The sequence below is a fragment of the Chiloscyllium plagiosum genome, chromosome 10, assembly GCF_004010195.1.
Source record: "Chiloscyllium plagiosum isolate BGI_BamShark_2017 chromosome 10, ASM401019v2, whole genome shotgun sequence".
NCBI lineage: Eukaryota > Metazoa > Chordata > Chondrichthyes > Orectolobiformes > Hemiscylliidae > Chiloscyllium > Chiloscyllium plagiosum.
The window spans coordinates 12,527,757-12,555,736 of NC_057719.1; the positions used below are offsets into that span (position 1 = coordinate 12,527,757).

Below are 27,980 nucleotides of genomic sequence, written 5' to 3' on the forward strand. Positions count from 1 at the left end.
ACTTGGCAGTTCTCCTCTCAACTGTTCAATATTCCCTTGGTCTTATACCTCAGAGCATTGGATTGTGTCTGTGACCAACACTTCCAGGGGTCTGTGTGTTGCAAAAGATATGCACAATCTTTCTATCGTCAGGCCCGTTTGACAAATGAATTCTGCACTTTGAGTGGGAGTCCACAATGACTAAGAATACTGAACCCCTGAAAGGACGTGCACTGTTAACGTGGATTTTGATTCAATAAATATCTGGAGTTAAGATATTAATGATGACCATGAAACCATTGTCAATTGTCATAAAAACCCATCTGGTTCACTAATGTCCTTTAGGGAAGGAAACTGGCATCTATATCTGGTCTGGACTACATGTGATTGCAGACCCACAGCAATGTGGTTGACTCTTAACTGTTCTCTGGACAATTAGGGATGGGCAATAAATGCTGGCGTGACCAGTAACACCCATGTCCTGTGAACGATTAATAATTAAAAAACTACAAATACTTCAAGGTCATGCAAGGTGTACTGTAACTGCAAATTTTTCTTTCAAGAAGATTCCCTCCAACTTTAGAAATGAAGAGTTATAAACAATCCAATTAGCACAATTTCATAGATTTTCACAAAATAGATATTCATGTCTCATGATAAAATGGTTTTTAATAATAACCTTTTTCCTCTAATATCTTAGTACAATGAATTTGACTAATTCATCATTGGCAAAATATTACATACCTGATATTTGGGGAAATGCTGTTGATTCTCATTATTACTCATTAGTAAACCATTCCAATGAGCTTCCTTATCAAAGGTGGCTAAGAGTAAGGTGCTCAATGCTACTGATGGATGGGTGCACGTCCTGTACGGTCTAAAATTAGTTCTCCAGTTCAGATGCTTCCATCTTGTGATAGACATTTTTTAGACAATCTGTTCATAAATGTTATTTCTCTGTAACAGGGAAACTTGAACCAGGGCCTCCCAGATCAGAGGTAGGGACACTACCATTGTGCCACAAGAATCTCCCCCACTGTGAAATCATGGCTTCAGTTAGCCTTGACTAGTGACCCTTAGATACTGAGGATGCTATTTGGAGAAAGAGAAAAACACTGAGTTAAGGAGAATGAAGGCAGAACCTGCAAGTGGGACCTCCATTTCCAGTGCATGAAATAAATGACTTGGTGTGTGCCAATCTTGTTTGCCTTGGTTTAACATTGCAAGTCCTTTCCTTCACCTCTCCAGAAATTCATTCACACATTTTGGGTAGGCGATGACCTAGTGGTATTATCACTAGACTATTAATGATCTGGAGACTTGGGATCAAATCCTGTCATGGCAAATAGTGGAATTTGAATTCAATAAAATATTTAGAATTAATGACAACCATGAATCCATTGTAGATTGTCAGAAATACACACCTGGTTCACTAATGTCCTTTAAGGAAGGGAACAGCAGTCCTTCTCTGGTCTGTCTTTACCCACATGATTCCAGACCCACAGCAATATTGGGCCGATGAGACCTGGACCTGGAACTTCTGGTTCCGAGGTAATAACACTACACTGCACCACAAGCCCCTGAGACAACACTTTAACTGTGCATTGCAATATTGATGCATGTACTAAAACTGAGCATCTGTTTCACATTAGTTACTGCCTGTTCTTGGTTTGGAGGCCTAGAGTGAAAGGAGGGGAAATTCCTTTCAAGATTTAATGACATTGATTTCTGGTTGAGTCAGAACCTTGCTGTTTCTTCTTACCTCAGCCTGAGGGAGAAAAGTAATCTGTGTGGAAGCACCTCCCAGGTCCAGGATTCCTACAGTGTTTTCATTTGCACCATACAGGTGGCCTATAAAATATATTTTTTAGAAAGTCAAATTCTGGTTATAAAATGCCACTAGAAATCTTCCTTTCTTAAAAAGATATACAATCTCACTTGTACTATAGTGCTACTTGTACTACTTATAGTTATTGAAACTACTGGCCAATCAGCCCAATGAGCTATTCATTTTGGTCTGATTTTTAGCTCATTGAGTTAGTCTTGTGTCACTCCCAAAAACTGCAAAATTAATGGGACCTCTGACAGAATCCAAAGTAACACTAGGTTTTTCATTTTTCATCGGATTAAATAATGGTTACTGTCTTAAGGTCCTATATTAAGTGTCAGCACAGAATGCTGTGAATTGTGAAAGTTTAGATGGCAACAGGCTGGTAAAGCTACAGCTAAACAAAAAGCCAGACCATGTTTTCAGCCATTCCAGAAATGGCAATAGTCAGATAGGAAGAGAAAACACACACTTACCAGTCAAGAAGTTTATTGTGATCCAGGCTAAAATTCCTACAAAAAATAAAATGCAATCAGCACAAACATTAAGAATATTTATACATTTAATAACACTGCAGGTGTACAAAACAATGTGAATGTAATGCAGGAGACTGCTCCTTAGCTTGTTCCCTTGTTAAAGTTTTTCTCCAGAACTCTTTGGATCACTGCACTTCTTTCTTGACACTACTCTAATAAGTTAAGAACTGGGCCATTATTTCTTTAATGTACATTTTAACCAACTTAATGTGCTCAGGTAACATTCTGTTTATAGTTTCCACATCTTTTTATAATTGTACCCTTTGGTTCTTTACATACATATCCCACTGACCTTTGGCATCACATTTCTCTCATTAATACAATAACATACCTTTAATTAAAGCAACTATTGTGGTGGGGTCAGAACCAGAGGTAATTCTGTTTGTACTAAAAACACAGCAAATGATAATGATATGCAATGCACTGACTGACTTGGAGGAAATTGAATCAATTATAACTTTAATAAAAGAGGGCATAAAATATTTTCAATCATCATTTTTCTATTCATTCATGGGATGTGGGAGATGGTGGCTAGGCCAGCATTTATTTCTCATCCCTAGTTGTTCTTTAGAAGGTGGTACTAAGCTACCTTCTTTAAGCACTGCAATCCATTTGGTGCAGGTTCACCCACAATGCCATGAGAGAGGGAATTCCAGGATTTTGACCCTGTGAAGTGAAGGAATAGCAATATGTCAATATGGTGAGTGGCTTGGAAGGGAACTTGCAAGTGATGATGTTCCCACATATCTGCTGCCTTTGTCCTTCTAGATAGAAGTGGTTGGGGGTTGTAAATTGCAGTCTATGAATCCTTCTGTGGTGCATCTTGTAGATAGTATAAACTGCTGCTACTAAGTGACGGTGGTGGATGGAGAGAATTTTTATGGATGGCTAATCAAATGGGTTGATTTGTCCTGGATGGTGTCAAGCTTCTTGAATGTTGTTGGAGCTGCAGTCACCCAAGCAAGTGGGGTGTATTCCATCACACTACTGACTCGAGTGGTGTAGATGGTGGACAGGCTTTGGGACTCAGGAGATGAGTTACTCACCGCGGCAGTCCTAGCATCTGACCTGCTATTATGGCTACTGTATTTATATAGCCAGTCCAATTGAGTTTCTGGTCAATGCTAACCCCTAGGATGTTGACAGTGGTGGATTCAACATTGGTAAAACATTGAATGTCAAAGGGCAGAGGTCAGATTGTCTCTACTGGAGATGATCATTGCCTGGCATTTGTGTGTTGCGAATGTCACTCACCACTTTTCATCCCAAGCCTGGATTTTGCCCAGGTCTTGTTGTATTTGAACATGGACTGCTTCAGTATCTGAGGAGTCATGATTGGTGCTGAACATTGCACAATCAGCAGCATACATCCCCAATTCTGACCTTATGATGAAGGGGAGGTCACTGTTGAAGCAACTGAAGATGGTGGAGCCTAGGACCCTACCCTGAGGAATTCCCACAGAGATGTCCTGCAGCTGAGATGACAGACTGCCAACAACAACAACCAATTTTCTATGTACCAGGTAGTGACACCAGTAGAGAGATGTGTCCCCCGCCCCACCACCATTGCCCCCAGATTCTCATTAATTCCAGTTTTGCTAGGGTTGATGCCACACTTGGTCAAATCTTGACCCTCACCTCACTTCTGAAATTCAGCACTTTTGCGCATGTTTGAACCAATGGCATAATGAGGACAGGAGTTGAGTGACCCTTACAGAACACAAACTGGGTATCAGTGAATAGGTTGTAGCGAAGCAGCTATGTCCACAACATAGCTCAGTTGCGGACATACTTATGGATTTGATGCCAGTCAACTGGGCTACATTCCATTATAACCCTGACTTGTGTCTTATGGACAGGCTTTATGGGGTAAGGATAGATCAATTAATGCAAGATTGCTAGCCTCTGACTTGCTCTTGTAGCCACAGTGTTTATATAGAATCAATAGAATCCATACAGTGTGACTACAGTCCATTCAGCCCATTAAGTCACTGACATTCCAAAGAGCATCCAACCCAAACCCACCCCTCCCCTCTTCCCTATCTTTGTAACCTGCATTTCCCATGGCCAATCCACCTAGCCTACACATCTTTGGACTGGTGGTTAATCCAGTTCAGTTTTTTTGTCACTGGTAACCTCTAGAATGTTGACAGCGGGGGTTTCAGTGATGATTATGCCATTAGATTTCATGGGTTTATAGTTAAAGTCTCTTTTGTTGGAGATGGTCATTGCCTGGCATTTGTGTAGAGAAAATATTACTTGCCACTGAATTGTCCAGATCTTGCTGCATTTTGACCTGGACTGTTTCAGAATGTGAGGAATCGTGAATGGCACTGACCATTATGCAATCATCAGTGAATATCTCCAATGCTGAAGTTATGACTAAGGGATGCCCATTGATGAAGCCACTGAAAATGGTTGGACCTGGAACAATATCCTGAGAAAATCCTGCAGAAATGTCCTGGACCTGAGATGACTGACTCCAACATCTATAAACATCTTTCTTTGAGCCACACTAAAATGTTCAGATATATCATGAAACATCTCTCAAGAAGATGGGACTTTAACCCAGGGCTTCTGGCCCAGAGCTAGAGACACTAGGGGTGAGTAATTCCAGAGGTGAGGTGAGAGTGACAGCCCTTCACATCAAAGTCACAACTGCTGTGGTTAAAGAAGGCAGCTCATAGCCACCTTCTGAAGGGCAACTCAGGACAGGCAATAAATGCTGGCCAGCCATCAATGCTCACATCCCATGAGTAAATACATAAATAAAAAAAACCACCACATACAAGAGCCTTAAAGGTAGAATATAAATTTGCAAAAAGAAATGAAAACTGAAGAACAGAGTGGCAGAGTCTAGTTGCTTAGATTTTCCAAGAGTCATACAGACTCTGTCCAAAGCCTGAAACCATCCCAAATTTTCCTTTCATAAACAATATAAGTCAAGATCATGAATCACTAGATCTCATAAGTCAAAGCCATAATAACATTTATAATGGTGACAAATTTTGATTTACCAATTTAAAAACACAGATAGTTATATCATAATAGATCTTGATCACTGGGCCAGTGAGCCAAGGAGTGGCAGGAGAAATTTAATTTAGATAAATGCAAATTGTTGCATTTTGGTAAGATAAACCAGGGCAGGACTCGCACAGTTAATGGTATTGTAGAACAGAGAGACCTTGGGGTATGGTGCTTAGCTCCTTGAAAGTGGCTTCACAGTAGGTAGGGTGGTGAAGGCAGCATTTGGCACACTTGCCTTCATTGGTTACTACTTGGCATAAACAATAAAATTATTTGGCATAACCTATTGTTCTGATGAAGGGCCATTGAATTAAAATATTAAATCAGCTTCTGTATACAGATGCTGCCCAATCTGCTGTGCGCTTCCAGCTTTACAACTTGCATTTATACCTTAAAACTGGTAATAAATTCCAAGATACCTCACAGACATGCAATCAGATCAAGTTGCATCAAATAAAGGAGATGTCTGGACTGGCAAAAGAGGTAGATTTGAAGGATCTGGGATGGCGGGAATAAAATGAAGGAATTTTGGAGTTTAGGCTGAGATGGATGAAAGCACATCAGACTGTGGTTATGTTAAAGGGATAGGGACAAGTTGGAGGAATGTGGTTATGTTAAAGGGATAGGGACAAGTTGGAGGAATGTAGAATTCTCAGAGCAATGTATAGCTGGAGGGCCACAGGACCATAGATAGAGGAGCAGGATTAAGCCATTCAGCCCATTCATTCTGTGCTGCTATATTTCTTAACCCCATTTTCCTTCCATCTCCCTGTAACCCTTGATCCCCTGACATGTCAAGAGCCTATCTATCTGTCTTAAATACACTAAATGACTTGACATCTTGGCATCTATAACCCTCTGTAGTAATGAGTTCTACAGAGTCATCACCTTCTGGCTGAAGAAATTCCTCCTCATTTTAGCTCTAAAGGATTGTCCCTTCATCCTGAGTCTCTGCCTCCTGGTGCTAGTCTCCTATTAGTGGATACGTCTTCTCATGTCCAATCTGTACAGGCCTCACAGTGTCCTTTAACTTTTAATCAGATACTACTTCATCCTTCTAAATTCCACTGAGCACAGATCCAGAGTTCTCGTGAGTGCCCTTCATCTCTGGGATAATTCTTGTAAACCTCTTCTGGACCCCCTCCTATGGCAGCGCATCTTTCCTTAGATATGGGGCCCAAAATGGCTTACAATATCCCAAGTGTGCTCTGACCAGAGCCTTATACATCTCTGATCTTGTTTTCTAGACCTCTTGAAATGAAGGCCAACACTGCATTTGCCTTCCTAGCTGCTAACTGAACCTGTATGTTTAATCTTAACAGAATCCTGAACTAGAACTCCCAAGTTTCTTTGTGTTTCAGGTTTCCTAAGCCTTTCCCTATTTAAAAAATAGTCTACACTTCTATTCTTTCTACCAAAGTATATAACATCACACTTTATCACATTGTATTCCAATTCTTTCTGCAGGCTTCCCATTTCCTCAACTCTATTCTCTTCCCAACTACCTTGTGTCATCTGGAAATTTACCAACAGTGCCTTCAATTTCTTCATTCAAATTGTTAACATATAATGTGAATAGTTGTGGTCCCAAAACTGCCCCCTGTGGAACTCCATGAGTCAATAGCTACCATCCTGAAAAAGAACGCTTTAACACTACTCTCTGCCTTCTACCAGTCAGCCATTCCTCTATCCATGCCAGTACCTTGTCCCTAACACCATGGGCTCTTATCTTATTTAGCAGCCTCCTGTACAGCACCTTATCAAAGGAGGACATAGAGAAATAGAGCGCCTAATTGGAAATAGAATGGGGAGGAGTTGGTAGTTGGCATTTGAACAAGAGGGTGAGAAATTTAAATTCAAAGTATTGCCAGTCTGGAAGCTAATGCAGACATGATAAGTAAATGGAGTTGGACCATTTCAAATTTGCAGAGAGTAAAAAGGATGGTATATCCAGCAGGAGAACAATGGAACAATCAAGTCTGTAGGTAACTAAAGCACGAATGAGACTTGCAGTAGCGGAGGTGATGATGACAATATTATGGAGCTGGCAGGAGGTAGTCTGAATGACGGAGACGATATGGAGTCAGAAGTAGAACTCAGGGACAAACGTAACAAGATTGCAAGTTGTCTGCTTCAGCCTGCGGCAGTAAGCAGGGAATTGGTACCTCAGGAATAGAAGTGTGAAAATAGTTTAGCTTGGATTTCAAGCTAACAGTCTGACACCAAAGAGGCTGTGAAGGAATTGAGGGGTAGAATTAGGTCAGGAACATAACATCACAAAATAGAAACGGGAGGTGGCACCTAGAGCCTAGTCTGCTATTCAGTACTATCATAATTTGAATGATCGTGTTTTTCAATTCTACCGAAATTTGTTATTTTATCTTTTGACTCTAGTTTTCCTGCCATCTCCTCGCCTCACTAACCAACTTCTGAAATGGACATGTGCTTGAATAAGCTTCTTTCAGCAGTTCACCCAAATAGGCAGTCTTCATGCAAAAGTCTGAGTAGGGTGACCAAAGACCTATTGACCACAGGAGCAATTTTATCAAAGCTCAAGGGAGCTCAAGTCTTAGTGTCCCTGCCGGTGAGTCAGAAGTCCCATGTTCAAGTTCCACCTGATCGACAGATAGGTCATAATAGGTCTGAACAGGTTGTTTAAAAATATCTATCCATGACCATTACATCCCAGTTTCCAATACACAGAGAGACACACACCTATTGCAGGGTAGAATTCAGCAGCAAGAACCATACAGCTTCATCCTCAAGACAGGAAAAATGGGAGGTTTTATATATTTGTTGAGGAAGCAAGTACTTATGTAATACAAGTAACAATATCTAAATTGCAACTTAAATTATTATAATTCAGCATAACTAATGTGGACTTCAAATTATATTTAACTGGTCATCAGATTTGTAGAAAGTCATAGAAGTATATTGTCCCTTTCCATCCCAAATGGTGCAGCAAAAAATAATTAATTTTCTAGAAATTGGAAAATTATTCCCAGTCTAGAGACATAATTAGCAACAGAGGAGAAAATAAGCACACATGAAATTTTGGTACCAACCTTCATATGTGCCGTTCATTATACTAACACAGTCAGCTGGTACTAGAAAAGGTGAATCCTCAAATAGTTCCTGGACCTGGATTGAGAATACATATATTAGTGCTATTGCTGATTTATTTTATACTATGCCTATGTGATTTTCATCTTTTTTTCTAAAATCTCCCTCAAGGTTAGATTCTCATTTTCACCATTTACCCTTACCATCAATCAATTGGTTCTCACAATTTTCCACCCTCCATAACACTGTTTCTACTTCTTCAAAGAAAAGTCCCCTGACAGGGATACAATTCTCTTGAGACTACAGTACTTCAGAAGCATACATTCTTGGAATGTGGGGGTTGCTGGCAAGGCTAGCATTCATTATCCATTTGTAGCTGTCCTGAAATGATGGTGATAGGCCTACTTGAAGCACTGATGATTTAATCAAGTGAATGACTCATAAGGTCATTTTAGTGGGGAGCATAAAGTTAGATTTACATTTATGTCAGTTGGATAAGGAAAGCAAATTTGATTTGCTAAAATGAATATAGTGAACAGCATCTGAGGAACAGGAGAATCGATGTTTCGGGCATAAGCCCTTCATCAGGAAATTCCCAATGAAGGGCTTATGCCCGAAATGCCAATTCTCCTGCTCCTCAGATGCTACCTGACCTGCTGTGCTTTTCCAGCACCACATTCTCGACTCTTCAGCATCTGCAGTCTTCACTTTCTCCATAGTGAACGAATTGGATATTTAGAGTAACTTAATTCTTTTATTGATAAAGACTTATTTTTAGATTAAAAATATGCTGAATTCAAATTTGCAAACTATCATGGTGTGCTTTGAACTCGGGATAATACCATGCATATTGCTGATTTGTATCTAGGTAGCATAAACAAGTCAGTCTGGTTTGAACACATTTGCTTGAACATAAGCAATAAATTTTTGTCATAAAATAGCACAGTTCCAGTCATTATACCACTTCTTAGTCTTTAAAGTGTTACCAAGCTGAAAGAGTATTAGATCTGTAATAAAAAAACTCACAGATTTTTGATAACTGGAAAAGTCAAATTCCTTTTTACTACATGGAAGCTTATGGCATTTTGAGGATTACTTTCTGTGACTTCACCCACACAAGTGGCTTTGCCTGATACCAAGATATTAGATTAACCCTGTATCCTGAATTTGGCTTTTTTCCCCATGTAATGGATATTTGCATCAATATATTATAAGGTCACACCTCTAATAGCAAAGCTTGGGCTTTCTGCTCTGGAAGCAATCGCAGTCCTGCTGTGGCTTTTAATACCACAGGGGTAGTGTGCCAGTGGGTTGAAGGTATTGTCTGCTTTGCCACATCCAGTAGTTCGCGTACAGTCTCTGCACCCTAAAATACAATAACATAGGGCTTTGAACAACAGGCTTTCTACTGTCTGTTCTACACAATACTATAAGTGTGCCAGATCTGAATACTTGTACACAGAAAGTGATTTCAAACTACAGCATAATAAACAGAGCCCAGTGCTATGAAGGTAGTCACTGTTTCACTCTGTACAATGTCCTTTTATATCTAAAAGTTGTCTGTGATTCATTAAAATGCTGTCAATTTTCTACAAGACAATAATGGAAACACCACAAGTGTCAATAGGGTTCAAGCTATATATATACATATTTATACGTACTATCGCTATGATCAATACTTCAATTTCTAACAAGTGAATTAGGCACACAGTGGAGAGTTTGCCTTTGCCTCACTGTGTTTACTCAACAAGTACACAGTTCTTCCTGAAGGCTCTTTCCTCCCTGTTGGATGCTCTGCAGCCAAGAAGCTGAAAGAAGATTTTTAAAAAATCTATTATGAGCTTCCATTTCATTGAAGGAGATTCAAGCAGATTCACAACTCCACAACCTGCTCTGAAACTTTTGTTCCCATTTTGACAGATGTGACAGATCCCACCAGCAGGGACAATCTATAGTGTTTCAAAATAAGTAGCAACATTCTGAATCAAACAACCCATAATATTCTAAAATAAAACAGTTAATTCGCTCAATGCTAACAATCCTTAAATATGTTCCTGTATCTGTACCTAATTCCCTATCTCTGCATATCAGTTCTTCCTTGGACACACCCTGTCAGGGTACCAAGTTCAACTAAGATCTATTCAATAATTACTTGAGAGATATTGTTTACAGATTAAGAGGGATGATGTTGTTAGAAACAAAAACATAGGAGCTGCCAAATGGAAAATGATCATGACTTATTAATTTCACTGTTTACCATCCTGGTGCTCTTAACATCTTCATGATTGTTGAAAATTAACTAATCATGGTGACAGTAAAATATCAGTGGTAAACAGTTTTGGGAAGCTGTCATGCATAGAGTGCATGTAAAACAAATAAGGGAAGGATCCTAATCTCCTCCCCTCACACCCTAGAAAGAACAGAGAAAGAACAAGGCACACAAAGAAACAAACTTGCTCTGACTTGCTGATGTAACTTGGAACTTTGTCCTTTGCGTGCAGCAGTATAAATACAGAGTGTAAACCTTTGCCCATTGGTATTAGAAGAGGTGTGTCAACAAAAAACAGTCTTTCTAGTTTGTTAGGTAACTTTAAACATTCCCAGTTACACCAGCAGTCTCACAAATCACAATTGTAGAGATAGCTGGGTTTAATATAATAGATTACAATATACTAATTTATTATAGTACAGCACACATAAACTAGTACAAGAGATCACTGATACCATAACTAAATAGGTTAATATGTCCATTAAGAATTACAGAACTCACCTGCTCAGGGTCATCTACATAAGCTGACAGACCAGGTTTTACCGATTCAAATATTTCACTGTCGACTTGAGGGGGTTCTGTTTGAAAAACATGTTGGTTACTTATTTGAAACTGTTTAAAGCAATTTACAATTTAAAACAAATTTTGCAAGAAGTATTTGTCTCAAATGGGATATCTAAGAAGGAAGAAGTGCTTTGTTGTTGTATTTACCATACTAGTCCAACGGCTTTAAATGCAATTATCTTGAAATGCAGCAACTTATGCAAGCAACACCAGAATCATGCAATGCAGAGCAAGATTCCACAAAGGGCAATGAGAAGACCGACAAATTAATCTATTATGGGTAGTGTCCTTTGAGGAGGAACGTTGGTCAGGATACCCAGAAAACTTCTTTTTATACTTTGAATGAGCCACAGAGATCCAATTGTTATTTCTGATCTCCACTTTCCATAGTGGATTGGTGGGATTGCAGCCTTCAGATCTTTCCCTTCTGCTATTGCTGCGACTGGTTACTGGGCAATACTTACACGGAGGCATACTTTTCCTTGATTTCAGTCTGCAATTTGCCTGATGGATCAAGATCAGTGGGCACAAACATACGGACATGGACTCTGCAGTTTTGTCTGAATTGCTCTTGTCACTTACCTACAGATTCTGAGCACTCTTGCACTATGTAACTAAAGCGCTGAAATACCGCAGTGTCCTGACAGGGAATCAGGCAATGTGAGAATTGGGCAAGGAATTAAGTAACCAACTGACTGAAGAATCCTTACTGAGGTTTGCAGAACCTAAACCAGTAAGTATAAATTAGAACATTCAAAACAAAATCATTTACATAATAAATAATTGGAAAAGGTGGATTAAGAGAGAAAAATAAAGTAACTAAAATCTCTAACAATAATTAAAATGTGAAGGAATGACATCGGATTTCTAATAAATAAAGACTTTTCTTAAGGCCAGAGATGTTGTTTGACAGAAATTAAGATTTACCACACCATTGAAATGTCACTTGCACTTGAATGGACAGGCCCCAATTTTCTTTGGCATGTTTTATTTGTAAACACTGCAAATTCATGCTCCCCTCATATGTGGCAAAGAGTTGCATTTAAGGCTAACAAAATGCTGCTCTCAGAATGAATGTACACCAACATTCCAAAAACCCTCAAAACTCAATTAGCAACCATCAACAGCTAGACATGCATACAAGGTTGGATTAAGTTAAAAATCATACAACACCAGGTTATAGTCCAACAGGTTTAATTGGAAGCACACTAGCTTTCGGAGCGACGCTCCTTCATCAGGTAATTGTGGAGGGCTCGATCGTAACACAGAATTTACAGCAAAAATTTGCAGTGCGATGTAACTGAAATTATACATTGAAAAATTGACAACTTGCAACGAGTCAATGGAGTCGGTGTATAGGGAAAAATGTACTTACCAAGGCCTTTCTGAATGAAAGAGTAGATGTGTATGCGTGTCCCAGTACTTCCAGCATCAAACATGATTCCATAAAACACATTGGATACATTTACAGATGTTAGCCTTGAAGGTAAGATGTCCGGATTTTCAATTCCATATTGTGGGCTATAAACATCTGCTTCTGACAAAATAATGTAAGGCAGGGTAACAAGAAACTGCAGAACAAAGAGATCCCTCAGGAATTCCATCTTTTCTTAGAGAAGAAATGTTGGAAATGGCAGTGAAGGTCTTGTTTGGAATCTAATTGTACCTTACGAATCTGGAACAGGAAAATTTTGTTAAACAGTTTCTGTTGATGATTTTTAAGAAGATTTGTAGCTCAGATTGAAGTTCTGGATGTAAATTTGCTCGCTGAACTGTAAGGTTCATTTTCAGATGTTCGTCATCATTCTAGGTAACATCATCAGGGAGACTCCGGTGAAGCACTGGTGTTACGTCCCACTTTCTATGTATACGTCTTGATTTCTTAGGGTGGGTGATATTATTTCCAGTTCTTTTTCTCAGAGGATTGTAGATGGGGTCCAAATCTATCTGTTTATTGATGGAGTTCCAGTTAGAATGCCATGAACATAGAACATTATGTTGCAGTACAGGCTCTTCGTCCCTTGATGTTGCACTGACCTGTGGAACCAATTTGAAGCCTATCTATCCTACACTGTTCCATTTTCATCCATATAGTTATCCAATGACCATTTAAGTGCCTTTAAACCTGGCAAGTCTACTACTGTCGCAGGCAGTGTGTTTCACGCCCGTACTACTCTGAGTAAAGAAACCACCTCTGATATGTGTCCTATATCTATCACCCTTCAATTTATAGCTATGTCCTCTCATGCTAGCCATCACCTTCCAAGGAAGTAGGCTTTCACTGTAAACCCTACTAAACCCTCTGATTATCTTATATGTCTCAATTAAGTCACCTCTTAACGTTCTTTAACAAAAATAGCCTCAAGTCCCTCAGCCTTTCCTTATAAGACCTTCCCTCCATACCAGGCAACATCATAGTAAATCTCCTCTGAACCCATTCCAAAGCTTCGACATCCTTCCTATAATGCGGGTGACTAGAACTATACGCAATACTCCAAGTGCAGCTGCAGAGATTTGTACAGCTGCAGCATGACCTCGTGGCTCCGAAACTCAATTCCTCTACCAATAAAAGCTAACACACCGTATGCCTTCTTAACAACCTTATCAAAATGGGTGGCAACTTTCAGGGATCTATGTACATGGACACTGAGATCTCTCTGCTCTTCTAGACCACCAAGAATCTTACCATTAGCCCAGCACTCACCTCACACTTTTACACACTAAACTCCATTTGCCACCTTTCAGCCCAGACCTGCAGCTTATCTATGTCCCTCTGTAACCTGCAACATCCTTCCACACTGTCCACAATTCTACCAACCCCCGAGTGTCATCAGCAAATTTACTAACCCATCCTTCTACATCCTTATAAAAATGACCAACAGCAATGGCTCCAAAACAGATCCTTGAGGTACACCACTAGTAACTGAACACCAGGATGAACATTTCCCATCTATCACCACCCTCTATCTTCTTTCACCTAGCTAATTTCTGATCCAAACCACTAAATCATCCTCAATCCCATGCCTCCATATTTTCTGCAGTAGCCTACCGTGGGGAACCTTATCAAACGCCTTACTGAAATCCATATACACCACACCAACCGCTTTACCCTCGTCCACCTGTTTGGTCACCATCTCAAAGAATTCAATAAGGTATGAGGCATGACCTACCCTCACAAAACCGTGGTGACTATCCCTAATCAACTTATTCTTCTCTAGATGACTATAAATCCGATCTCTTATAACCGTGTCCAACACTTTACCCACAACCGAAGTAAGGCTCACTGGTTTATAATTACTAGGGTTGTCTCTATTTCCCTTCTTGAACAAGGGGTAACATATTATATCTTCCAGTGTTCTGGCACTATTCCTTTAGACAATGACAACATAAAGATCAAAGCCAAAGGCTCTGCAATCTCCTCCCTGGCTTCCCAGAGAAACTGAGAATAAATCCCATCCGGCCCAGTGGACTTATCTATTTTCACACTCTCTAGAATTGCAAACACCTCCATCTTGTGAACCACAATCCCGTTTAGTCCAGTAGCCTGTAGCTCAGTATTCTCCTCGACAACATTGTCTTTTCCCAGTGTAAATACGGAGGAAAAATATTCATTTGGTGCTTCCCCATCTCCTCAGACTCCACACACAACTTCCCACTACTATCCTTGATTGGCCCTAATCTTTCTCTCGTCATTCTTTTATTCCTGACATACCTATAGAAGGCTTTAGACTTTTCCTTGATCCTATCTGCCAATGACTTCTCATGTCCCCTCCTGGCTCTTCTTAGCTCTCCCATTTGGTCTTTCTTGGCTAACTTCAAGCACCCTAACTGAGCCTTCAAGTCTCATCCTAACATGAGCCTTCTTCTTCCTCTTGACAAAAGATTCAGCTTCTTTAGTAAACCACGGCTCCCTCGCTCAGCTACTTCCTCCCTGTCTGACAGGCACATACTTATCAAGGACATGCAGTAGTTATTCTTTGAATAAGTACCACATTTCAATTGTGCCCATCCCCTTAAGTTTCCTTCCATCCTATGCATCCTAAATCTTGCTGAATCGCATCATAATTGCCTCTTCTCCAGCAATAACTCTTGCCCTGTGTTATATATCTATCCCTTTCCATTGCTAAAGTAAACATAACCGAATTGTGGTCACTATCACCAAAGAGCTCACCTACCTCCAAATCCAACACCTGGCCTGGTTTATTATCAGTACCAAGTTCAATTTGGCCTCGTCCCTTGTTGGCTTGTCTACATACTGTTAGGAAACCCTCCTGCACACATTGGACAAAAACTGACCCAACGAACGTACTTGAACTATAGTATTTCCAGTCAATATTTGGAAAGTGAAAATCCCCCATAACAACTATCCTGTTACTTTTGCTCCTATCCAGAATCATCTTTGCTATCCATTCCTCTATATTCTGGAACTATGTGGAGGCCTATAGAAAACTCCCAATAAGGTGACCTCCTTTCCTGTTTCTACTACCTCAGTAGACAAGTCCTCATCAAACGTCCTTTCTGCCACCGTAATACTGTCCTTGACTAACAATGCCACACCTCCCATCTTTTACCATCTTCTCTGTTCCTACTGAAACATCTAGATCCCAGGACCTGCAACAACCATTCCTGTCCCTGGTCTATCCATGTCTCCGAAGTAGCCACAACATTGGAGTCCCACGTACGAACCCATGCTGCAAGTTCACCCACTTTTTTCCGGATGCTCCTGGTGTTGAAGTAGACACACTTCAAACCACCTTCCTGCTTGCCAGTGAACTCTTGCAACCTTGAAACCTCATTTATGACCTCACTATTCTCAAACTCCTGGATACTGGAACGACAATTTAGATTCCCATCACCCTGCTGAATTAGCTTAAACCCTCTCGAAGAGCATTACCAAACATTCCCCTAGGATATTGATACCCACTGGTTCAGGAGTAGACCATCCTATTTGGATAGGTACCATCTACCCCAAAATGAGCCACAATTATCCAGGTATCCGAAACCCTCTCTCCTGCACCATCCCTGTAGCCACGCGTTCAACTCCTCTTTCCCTATTCCTTGTCTTGCTAGCATGTGGCACAGGCAACAAACCAGAGATAACAACTCTGTTCGTTCTCGCACTAAGCTTCCACCCTCGCTCCCTGAATTTCTGCCTTTAATCCCCATCCCTTTTTCTACCTATGTTGTTAGCATCTATGTGGACCATGACTTGGGGCTGCTCCCCTTCCCCCTCAAGGATCCCAAAAACACGCTTCTAGGAATTCTCGTGCATGTCTCTCTTTAGCTTGTCCTAGTCAAAGTTATGAGAGCATGGTGCTGGAAAAGCACAGCAGGTCAGGCAGCAACACAGGCACAGGAGAATTGACGTTTCGGACATAAGCTGATGAAGGGTTTATGCCCAAAAGGTCGATTCTCCTGCTCCTCGGATGCTGCCTGACCTGCTGTGCTTTTCTAGCACCAGACTCTCGACGCTAATCTCCAGCATCTACAGTCCTCACTTTCTCTCAGTCAAAGTGGTGTCCCTCCTTGTCTGTATGTAAGGATACTAGTGATAGTGGGTCATGTCTTTTTGTAGCTAGTTGATGTTCATGTATCCTGGTGGCTAGTTTTCTGTCTGTTTGTCCGATGTAGTGTTTGTTACAGTGCCTGCGTGGTATTTTGTAAATGACATTTGTTTTGCTGGTTGTTTGTATAGGGTCGTTTTGATTCATTAGCCACTATTTAAGTGTGTTGGTAGGTTTGTGGGCTACCATGATGCCAAGAGGTCTGGATGTAAGGTAATGTGACTAGAGTTTCTGGGCGCGTTGTGTCTGCTTGTTTGGGTTTGTTATTGAGAAATCAGCGGACTATGTTTATTGGGTGTCTGTTCTTCTTAAATATGCTGTATAGGTATTTTTCTTCTGCCCTTCGTAGTTCCTGGGTGCTGCAGTGGGTTGTGGCTTGTTGTAACACTGCCCTGATGCAGATCAGTTTGTGGGTGTTGGGATGATTGCTTCTGTGTTATTTTCCTATAAATTTACAAAATACCATGCAAGGACTGTAACAAACAAACTTAAATATAAGGCAGGAATTATCAGCAGTGCTTCACCTGAGGCCCACTGAAGATGTTACCTAGTAGGGGGACAAAACGTCTGGAAATGAACCTTCCAGTTCAGCAAGCAAACCTACATCCACAAACACTACATCAGATAAACAGGATACATGAACATCAACAATCCACAAAAAGACATGATCCTCTATCACTAGTATCCGGAAATACAGACGATGAAGGTCACCACTTTGACTGGGACAACATATCCATCCTAGGATAAGCTAAACAGAGACATACATATCACCTACCCTAAGAAGCTAAGACACAAATAGAAGGTGGGACAATAACACTAGCACTTCACCAGAAGCTCACTGATATTGTTATTGTTACTGATATTGACAAAATGTCTGAAAATGAACCTTTCAGCTCAGTGAGCAAACTTACACCCAAAGTTTTTGTTGAGTTGAGTTTTAACCCACATTTACTTGCTGGCAGCCTCTCCCATGAAGGTCCTTCCTCTGCCCAAAGCTTGCAGAAAAGCTGTGTGGGAGGAAAGCAGATGCCACATGCATACCATTCCAAAAAATACACTTTAACAGAAATGAATGTTAAACTAAAAACAGGAGGCCAGTATTACATTTATTAGTCTAGTAGGAATTAGAACTTTCACAGCTGAATATAAAGAGCAGAGAAAGCAACACACTGGCATAGTTTCAACCTTAAATAATTACTTTCCTCTTTCAAATAAAATTAACAATGATAAGACTTCCACCTTAAAAAGAACACTATAACATTCTTATCCTTTTCTTCTTAAGGTGAAGCAATGCATGGCTTTATAGATTACTCTAAACTCTATACAAATACATCTTACCATTGAGATGAGCCTCAAATATAACTTGATGATGTCCAAATAAGCAGCTACTCTTAGCGTGTATGCTCTAAATCTGTTTCAATGTGCAGCATTTCTCCCTCCCACTTCACTAGTCAAACAAACTTAAGATGCTTTGTGAGATTACTTGCCTTGAAATTACACAAGTTTATGAAAAGCAAACTGAAGTAAAATACAGAGGGGGACAGGGGTGATGTCGGAGAAATAGTAGGATTAGCAATTCACTGAGAATAAAGGGGCTTTTTTTCCAGTGACAGTGGTAAGGCCAGTAATTATAAAATCAGTCAGCGGCAAAGAATAAAGAACTGCAATATTTAGTTAAGATGAAAAGAAAATTGGAACTTTTCACCACAGATTTCAGACAAGTCAGACTTGCTTGATAAGCCTAATGAGATTTTTAGAAGAGGTATGGGGGAAATGGACTTTCAGCAAACCTTTGACAAGGAAACACATACAATTAAGAAGATTGATAAGTATGCAATTGGGGCAAGTTTCAAATTAGATTAAAATTTATTTGAAAGAGAAGAGATGGAAAGCAACTGTTAAGAAACAATTTCTCAAGATGGTTAGAAATAGGATCAGTTCTGAATCTACATCTGTTCATAAGACATTAATAATTTGGACAACGGGCTAGATGGAGTGGCATTCAATTGTGAGGATTAACCTGAAATAGGATTGAAGTTCTGCAGAAGGGGTTACTGAAGAGATAAAGTTAACATAATAAGTGTCAGATGACATATAGTGTCAGCTTCCCTGGGCTAGTGACTGTTGAGCCGGGGAAATAATCTCAAGATAAAAGGTATGCCATCTAGGACAGATGAGGAATTTCTTCATTTGGTGAACCTTTGAAATTTGTTATTATGATCAGCTATGGAAGTCCAATCATTAAACATGTTCAAGAAAGAAATCAAAAGGTTTTTGGAGACTACTGAGAGATTGAGATAATGTGGAAGAGTGGCATTCAGGCAGAAAGTCAGACCTAATTGAATGGCAGTGCATGCCCAATGGCTGAATGGCCTATTGTTGTTCCCATGTTCTCAAGGCATGAAAATACACCAACACTTTAAGACCATTAATACATATTTTAACAAGATTACACTTGGTGGAGTGTTTGACATGGTCCATGCTCAGCATGGTCAGGATGGGCCAAATTGTTCCTTTCTGTGCTGCATCTCTGGTTTCTATGATGTGTAGTTTTCATCTCCAAACAGTGTGAAAAATGTTGAAGCAAAGGAGACAGTGGCACTGATTCCTAATATGCAACTTAGTACGAGAAACAACAAACATAAAGACAAATATCAGTCTGTTCTCATTGCAATAGCAGCGATTACAAGATAAGTTGTTTGATGTTTAAAACTATAAAAGGATACGATGGGTTAGATAACATTTCTGGTATGAGGAGTCTAGGGTGAAGATAGATACTGCAAAATCACATTGATAATCTGTTGTAGAAGTGTGGGTTGCGGGATAACTATTTACATTGTGCCATAATATCTTTTATTTCGATTTAAGGGGGCCAGACAAAACCTCTAATTTTAAAGTCTCATTCAAAAGTTTGCACTCAACTATGAGACCAGATTATGTGCTCACTTCTGGAGTGAGGCTTAAAAATCACAAACTGCTGACTTAGGTGAGAGCCAAGGTTGACTCTTGCAGAAATACAGCTAAATAGTAAATACATGTTTAACAGATCTATGAATACGTAATCCAACATTTCTGTTTTTCTTCTGAACCTTTTCACTTTCCATTCAAGAGCATTAAAAAAGTAGAGGAGTGAGTGAATGTCAAGAGTTATCTTGTTTTAGATCATAATCATTCTGCTCTAAAAGCACACAAACTAGTAGGAAAGGATATTCAGTACAGTCAAGTGCACAACACAATAAAGTCCACAATGTAAAGGATTCATTGCACTATTATGTTGTTTGATTTTGACATTAGAAATAGATGAAGAGGTTTTTAAATTAACTTTTAGTAAAATAAGCACATTTTGAAGGGAAGTGTTGAATGGCCAAAGCACTTGCTGATTTTCAATGTCGAATGTTATTTTGTTTTAGATCATAATGATTCTGTTCTAAAAGCATACAAATTAGCAAGAAGGGTTATTCAATAGAGGGACAAATGCTTCCCCCATGAACTCCTGATAATGTCAATGACTGGCTGTGTTATCTGGTTGATGGACCAACCTTGACTCTACAGCTTGTAAATGGCTAAACCCAAATTGCATAATGTAAAGGATACACTGCACTAAACATGTTGTTTGGTTTTGGCATTAGAAATAGGTAAAGAGGTTTTTAGATTAACTTTTAGTAAAATAAACACATTCTGGAGGTCAGGGTTGAAGGGCCAAAGCATTTGCTGATTGTGATAATGTTGTATGTCAACACCAGATGCAAGGCATTTCACAACTTGAAATCATGATCCTGCCAACAAGGACAAGTCAGCTTCCCTCCACCCAGAAGTTCAACGATTCTATTTACTCCTTTCAAATCACAATCTTTCTTACACCAGATTTCAGTTCATATCTTTTCACCCCTTACAACCACAGAAAGTTCAAATCTCTTTGAAAACATCCACAAAACAGTTCACTGTATTGTTACAGTTTAGTGATATAAATTTAAAAATCACAACTCAAAGCAGCAATTAATTTTAATTTTAAAGAAGACAACACAAAGTATACCTGAAAAGCAATGACAAGTCAATTCAATTCTTGGAAACACATGTGAAACTCTTGAGGGTTTTTAAACGAGTGCAGTGTTTTAGTGTTCAATTAAATGTTTCCTATCTGAACTACAATAGAAATCTGTCAGGATTTATTGTCTCAAGGGTCCACCAATCAAGAACAATAGACATTGAACATGGACTGATTTAGGCTCAGCTGTTTTTCCTTTACAATTAAATAGTGCAGAGAGAGTCAATCTCTGGTCACTCTAAGAATGGAGATGGGAAAGAGTGGCTGGTTTTTGAAGTGACTCACAATTAAGGAAATTAGAGCAACCAAAAATCAAGTGAAGGGAGCGGCATTATGAAGTTTGCAGCTGACAAGACTTGGCACGGTAGTAGATGGTGATCTGTAAGCTGACTTAGAATGGATGATGAAACAGAGAGAAACATAGCAGATGAAGTTCATTGTGGAGATGTGTTGGGAGGATTATTCTGAAAGGTTATACACTATAAATCAGATAAGTACAGATCAGCAGTGAGAACTTGTGGCTCCTTGACACAAATCCTTATAGGTGGTAGGGCAAGTTGATACAGTAGTTAAAAAAAGCAAGTGAATACTTGTGTTTATAAATAGAGGAAACAGAATATTAATAATTAATACAGCTCATGCTGAACTTTACAAATCACTGTTCAGCTTCATCTGGAGTATGATGGGTAATTCTTGGTAAGGAAACTTGCCAAGAGTATCAGAAAGGTTACAGAGGACATTTACTGGGGATGAGGAACTGCAGTTATGAGGAGCAGGAGGAAAAATTAGGATTGTTCTTCTTGAAATTAAGACATGACTTAATGGAAGGTTTCAAGATTAAAATAAGACATTGGAATAAATTAGGAATAAAAATAATCATGAGGGGCATAGTTAAGGTGAATAGCCAATGTCTTTTTCCAAGGGTAGGGGAATCCAGAACTAGAGAGCATAGGTTTAAGGTGAAACTGGAAAGATTTAAAAGGGACCTGAGGGGCAACTTTTTCCACACAGAGGGTGGTACATGTCTGGAATGAGATGCCAGAGGAAGTGTTAAAGGCAGGTACAATTACAACATTTAAAAGAAATTTGGACAGGTACATGAATAGGAAAGGTTTAAAGGAATATGGGCCAAATGCAGCTGAATGTAACTAGTTTAGTTTATGATAGCTGGATGAGTTGGACAAAAGGGTCTGTTTCCATGCTGTATAACTCCGAATGAAGCAATATCAAGTAGCCATTAATTTAGTAACATTGGAAATGGAATTGGAGGAGAAGAAGAAAATTTTGATTTACTCAATTGTCAGATCTAGAATGCTAGATGTTAAAAGATGGTGAAACAACACTAAGTACCAAAAACTAAGCAATACAGAAAGTGGCATCAAGATTGAAGAACCTTGCAGAGTTATGGACAAAAAGCTGGCCTTGAGCTTGAGTAGGGCTGCACTTTCAACAAGCCAGCACAGGCATGGTAAACCCAATTGACTACATGCTCTATGATATACACCAAAAGGTGTATAAGAGGGGAAAAAGAAATAAAATTGACAACACCCCGCCTCTACATTAAACAATTCAGCTCTTCTTTTCAACCTTGGTACTGCACTGTACTCCAGACTTTGGCCCTTTGCCAAAGTTTCTTAAAGAATAACAAAAAAAGGAGATAAATAACTTAACCTTCCCCGACAGCAAAAAGGCCACATAAAACTGTTTGATTGGTGTGCTTGACCTTTTCCTCCCTCATTAAGAAATATAATTCTACAAATGTCTCTTCACATCTTCACAGTTTTAAAATCCAAAATAATTTTTGCTCTTCTTTGAGCCTTTTGCGATACTTGGGATGCTTTTACAAAACACAGAGGGGTTATAAATTATACATTATATTCCCTGAGAAGAAGAAAGTGACCAGTATACGGATAGGGAAATTTACTATAAGCATCCACTTTCATGACTGGTTTCAGCAAGCAATGCTGTTCTTGCCTTTCTGGATGCAACAGCTCTTGGAATAAAAACTAAAAGGTAAAGTTACCATAGCCCCAAAGGGCTTATCTCTCCTCATTTGAGAGTGAAGTGGTGGCTTAACTTAAGGGTCACCATGCACCAGGCAAGGAGAGAGGCTGAGAAGGAGAGTCATTCATGGTAACCTCAGCCATTCCAGGAATTGAACCCACACTATTGGTATCATTCTGCATCAGAGACCAGCCATCCAGTAAACCAACCTTCTTCTTGATATGTTGTTCAAATGGATGACAACAACTTAGTGATGATTGTTGGGGTAATCAACTGATGAGCATAACTGAAACCTTGCCATAATTTCCAACAGATCATATCAGTTAGGAATAGAAACTATTCCCAAGATTTCCCTTTCTTATCCTGAGGATAATGGCCAACTGTAGTGTCCTTGAGGAGATCATCTAAATTGGTAGTGCTTTTGGGCCAAACTTACAACTTTCCAGTATAGTAGACCAAGTAATGCATGCAGTTCCAGTCATGGTTTGGTAGATATAAATCTTGGCTAGACGCAAATAGTTGCATGTTCAAGTCCAACTCCAGAGTCTGTAGCACAATAATCAGCATTCCAAGGCAAAGTGCATTTAGAAGTGTTGGCTTTTTGGATCAGAAATGGAACATTTATTCCACTGTACCTCTCATTTGGTCATTATCATATTACTGTTTAGAAGAATTTTTTGAGTACAAAGTAATTGTTATATTTCCGACCTAACAACAATGAAATTCAAAAATTTTCATTCACGGTGATGCATTTTGGAGAACTACAGGTTGTGAAAATGCACTACAGAAACACATACTCTCTTTTTCTTTTGCATTTGACAAATTTCATTTCAGCAGAAGAGGTTAGGAGAGCTCTAGAAAGTAATTTCAGAAGTAAAATGATGAACAATTGCACAGTACCATTACAAGTCACAGTGGAAGCACAATGGAAATGAACTGTGTTTGGAATTTTCTTTTGAAGATTTGTAATTTTTATGGCTTAGAAAGCAAATGTTAACAAGCCACAATACCATCAGGGACATCAAAGCAGGTCACGACTTTATTTTCACAAAATGCTTAGAGTTAACTGGTTTTCAGCAGAGATCACTACACAGCAGTCGTGACACGGAGGCCTAGATGATTCTTACTTCTTACTAGTGCAGAGGTACAGCAGCCTACACTAGACCCCTTCCTTCAGCTTTCACTGAGATCACCTAATGCAGCACAACAAAAACGTCAAATCTGTCAATGCAGACACACTGAATAGCCTCTACTACACAATAACAATTCTGTGATTCTGCAGCTCAGAAAGACACTTTTAAGTTAAAAATGGCAAAAAGATCAACTGTGTTGCTTATCTTCAAAGTACCTTAAGCTGATAGAAATTGAGGAGACATCATAACAGTTGGCAACTAGACTAATCAAGCTCCTTCCCATTATATTATTCTGTACCTTAACCATCCTCCCCAAGGGAATATTTGCACTGACATTCTCTGATCATCCTTAACCTGTTATTTAACCTTAGCCTGCGAATCTTAACATTCCTTGTTTCACATCACATGAACAACTGCTACAGAATGAAATGACCTTGTGCTGTAGTTCTACAATATTGAGATGGATGAATGACAGAAAACAGTATTGATATCAGATCACCTACTCAAGCTTATTTGTAGATATTGAAGAAAGGAAAAATAAATAATATAACACCAATATAACATCAGAGCTATATCATCAGAGCTTTCTCAATGCCTCATTCAAATTGTGGTGTGGCACTGATTCAGACATTCCAGGATGATCCCAGATATGAGCAATAGTCTGTACTGAGTTATCCAATTTTAGCCATGAAGCTATTGCACCTTCCAATGTTTATCAAACCATCTCTTTGAAATAATTATGAACATCAAGGGAGAACAGGCATAATTAAGCTTTCCCTACGATAAATTGGCTGGCTGACAGGCTGATTCTGAATGAACAGCACTGCACTGCACAGTAAGTACTGGACAGCTACCAGAATAAGTTTCTATTGTTGAATTACCTGGAAAGATTTCACACATTGTTTGCAAAAGCAAATTAAAAATATATTTAAAATAACTTCAGAAAAGTCTGACTATTGTGAAATCAAATTTGAAAATGGCATTTAGATTTTTGGAAGCATTTCCCTACCAAAAAAAATGTTAATACTCAAGTAGAAAAAAATCTTAGATGACTCTATGACTTCAAGAGGACCAAACTGCAATTGTCCTTATATTATACATTACATGTGTCTGAATGAACAACTAGCCAACGACCTTCATCTACTCTATCCAGAAAAACTTAATCTTCCACATACAACTGGAGAAGTCAGTACTTTACTGAAAGCTTTGAAGAAAACTATCCATTTTGTTCAATTTCTCTGATGTTTTTGTTTTGGTTGCTGTTTCCTGGGTTTAGTATCTTAGTTGGTGGACAGCTGGTTTGCAATGCAGAGTGATCCAACAGCATTGGTTCAATTTACACATGGAGTTTGAAGTTACCATGAAGGAGTCTCCTTCTCAATGTCTCCCCTCATCTGAAGCATGTGGCCCTCAGGTTAAACCATCAACATCTCTCTCTCCAAAGAGAGAGCAACTCTATGGTCTAGTAGGGCTACGGTGACTTTATCTTTACCTTTCACTGTTTTGCTAGGATATCAACAATCTCTCATACTTTCATTCAAAATACAACTTCTGTTTTCCTTCCGCATTTGTTGACTTTTTAAAAAAAAGACTATGCTGTCAAATAACCAGCAGAATCATTTGATCTGGTGTATTCCTCGTCTCAGAACCAAGGGAATTTACTGTGATCTGAGTGTGATTAAGTGAATGTGTGAGGCAAACTGCATGAATGAGTAAGTGAGTTAATGATAAAATGAGGAAAGCTGATTGAGCAAGTAAACAAATGAGTGATACAAGTTGAGTGAGTGAACAAATGAATGGGGGAAGAAGGCAAGTTGAGTGAGTGAATGAGAAAAGTTGAGTGAGACAAGTGGGCTGAATGAGAGTGAGTTAGGCAAGCTAAATGAATAAGTGAGTAATGCAAGCAATGTGAAGAGACTTTTTAAATTCAGTCATGGGATATGGATGTCACTGGCTGGCCAGCATTTATTGCCCACTCTTAGTTGCTCTTAAGGAGATGGAAGGAGTGAGGGACTTGATGAAACATTGCCGTCCATGTGCTATCGGTTGACCCACAATGCTTTCTGGGAATGAATTCAATGGTTGTGACCCAGCGACAGTGAAAAAAACAGGGATATATTTCCAAGTCAGGATGGTGAGTGGCTTGCATGGGAACTTACAGGTGGTGATATTCCCATGTATCTGCTGCCCTTGTCCTCCTAGATGAAAGGTGTTGTCTAAGGACTTTTGGTGAATTTCTGTAGAGTATCTTGTAGACAGTATCAGCAATGTGCATTAAGCATTCATGGTGGAGGGAATGGATGTTTTTTGATGTAGTGCCAGTCATGTGGGCTGCATTGTTCTGGATAGTGTCAAGCTTCTTCAGCTCTTGTTGTGAGTGAGGAAATCTTAGAGAAAATCTGAGTGAGCGAGGCAAGCTGAGTGAGAAAATAAAAACAGAAACAGTATGATTCCTCTTCAGGACAGTTTTCTCGCCAGTTGCATGATTCTGCTTGTTTCAGATCGCCAGCCTCCGCAGTTCTTTTTGTCTCAGAAGGGCTGCCTGATCTAGCACAGTGTTGGTCTGGATTTGACAGGTCGGTCACACGGGGGACCCTGACACTTGTGGCTGTGACAGGCAGAGAAGTCCCTCTGCGGCCAAACAGAAACTTCCAGGACAGTGGCCAACTCCATAGTGACAGGAGAACAACTCAGCAGCGCCTTGTCCACCTGATACAACCCCTCAGTGCCACCGCGTTTCTTTAAAAAGAAAGCAAACCGACAGATCACCACAAACGAACATCACTTACCCCTCGCGGAGGACTCCAATCCACAATATCAGCCAAACCGGCACTGCCTGCCGGCCGGCCGCCTAGCGACCGCCCCGCCCCCATTACACCCCAGCTTCTTGGTCCGCCTCCTGCGGTCTACGTCACGCGCAATGGTGTGCGCGTTCCGACGTCATCCGTCATTCGCGTCGAACGTCACCGTCCCCCCCCACCCCGGCCCTTCCCTCCGAAACACCCGGTTTCCATGGTGACGGACGCTCCGCCGGCCAGATCCTCTCCCGCTGTCTCGAGCCATTATTTGAAAAATTTGAGTCAGAATTGGAGAAATTGTCCTTTGAAGATGTAGTGTGAGATAGATAGAGCCCTCCCTGCAGGAACTTGGGGCCACCTTCAGAAACTCAAATGTAGTCGGAAAAGACGCAGGGGGAGAAACATCATTGAAGTTGCTCCGTCCTCCCGTGGGATGAAGGGATGAATTTGTGATCAGAATCTCGCCAGTAAGCCTCCCGTTGTATTCCAAAACGCTGTGCAGGCGTGACAAGCAAAATTAGCAACTCTCATTTCCCAGAGTGAGAGTTAGGAGACTCTCCCGCAGCAGAAACCTTCACACAGCACAGCAACTTCACAGCTTACCGCACAGTAACCATGCCGAAGAAAAAGGGAAAAGGGTAACATGCCTGCGTATTTTCCTTTAAATGTTGACTAACTCGGTGCTGTTCAAACCTAATTTTAAAAGTTTCGCCGCCTCTACTCTGTTTTGCTACGTCTCCATTCAAACCATTGCCATGAAAAATCGTCAGACCATTTAGCAAAACAAAAATGGATGGGGAAGTATTACTAAACAAAAACACTTTGGGGGGAGGGATCTGTTTGTGGTGCACAGACTTCGAACGGCTCACCAAGGTAAATAGGGAGGAACATTTCCCACTGTAGAGGGGGTCAGGCAGCATCGGAGAAGCAGGAAAATCGACGTTTCGGGCAAAAGCCCTTCATCAGGAATAGAGGCAGAGTGCCTGCAGGGTGGAGAGATAAATGAGAGGAGGGTAGGGGTGGGGAGAAAGTAGCATTATTGAGTGCAATAGGTGAATGGGGGTGGGGATGGAGGTGATAGGTCAGGGAGGAGGGTGGGGTAAGGTAGCAAAGAGTACAATGGGTGAATGGGGGTGGGGATGAAGGTGATAGGTCAGAGAGGAGAGTGGA

The 27,980-nt window shown here is 40.1% G+C and overlaps 2 protein-coding genes across 4 annotated transcripts in view; one reads left to right on the forward strand and one right to left on the reverse strand.

The window, feature by feature from the left end:
• Positions 1-26,907, reverse strand: part of entpd5a (ectonucleoside triphosphate diphosphohydrolase 5a) — a 60,395-nt gene extending 33,488 nt beyond the window's left edge. For 2 of the 3 annotated variants that reach the window (XM_043697085.1, XM_043697083.1), the window contains exons 1-7: positions 26,802-26,907; positions 12,642-12,941; positions 11,204-11,280; positions 9,656-9,799; positions 8,436-8,511; positions 2,284-2,319; positions 1,742-1,830 (exon numbers count right to left, since the gene is read on the reverse strand). In XM_043697085.1, coding sequence (XP_043553020.1) covers positions 1,742-1,830; positions 2,284-2,319; positions 8,436-8,511; positions 9,656-9,799; positions 11,204-11,280; positions 12,642-12,870 — 651 coding nt within the window. In that variant the 5' untranslated portion in view covers positions 12,871-12,941; positions 26,802-26,907. Of the gene's footprint in view, positions 1-1,741; positions 1,831-2,283; positions 2,320-8,435; positions 8,512-9,655; positions 9,800-11,203; positions 11,281-12,641; positions 12,942-17,776; positions 17,838-26,801 lie in introns of all 3 variants that reach the window. The other variant, XM_043697084.1, reaches the window with a different exon arrangement.
• Positions 26,908-27,013: 106 nt separating this feature from the next.
• LOC122553951 (basal body-orientation factor 1-like) overlaps positions 27,014-27,980 on the forward strand; it is a 28,964-nt gene continuing 27,997 nt past the window's right edge. Inside the window, exon 1 of the mRNA XM_043698455.1 lies at positions 27,014-27,448. Within this exon, the coding sequence (XP_043554390.1) occupies positions 27,426-27,448 (23 nt within the window). The 5' untranslated portion in view covers positions 27,014-27,425. The remainder of the gene's footprint in view (positions 27,449-27,980) is intronic.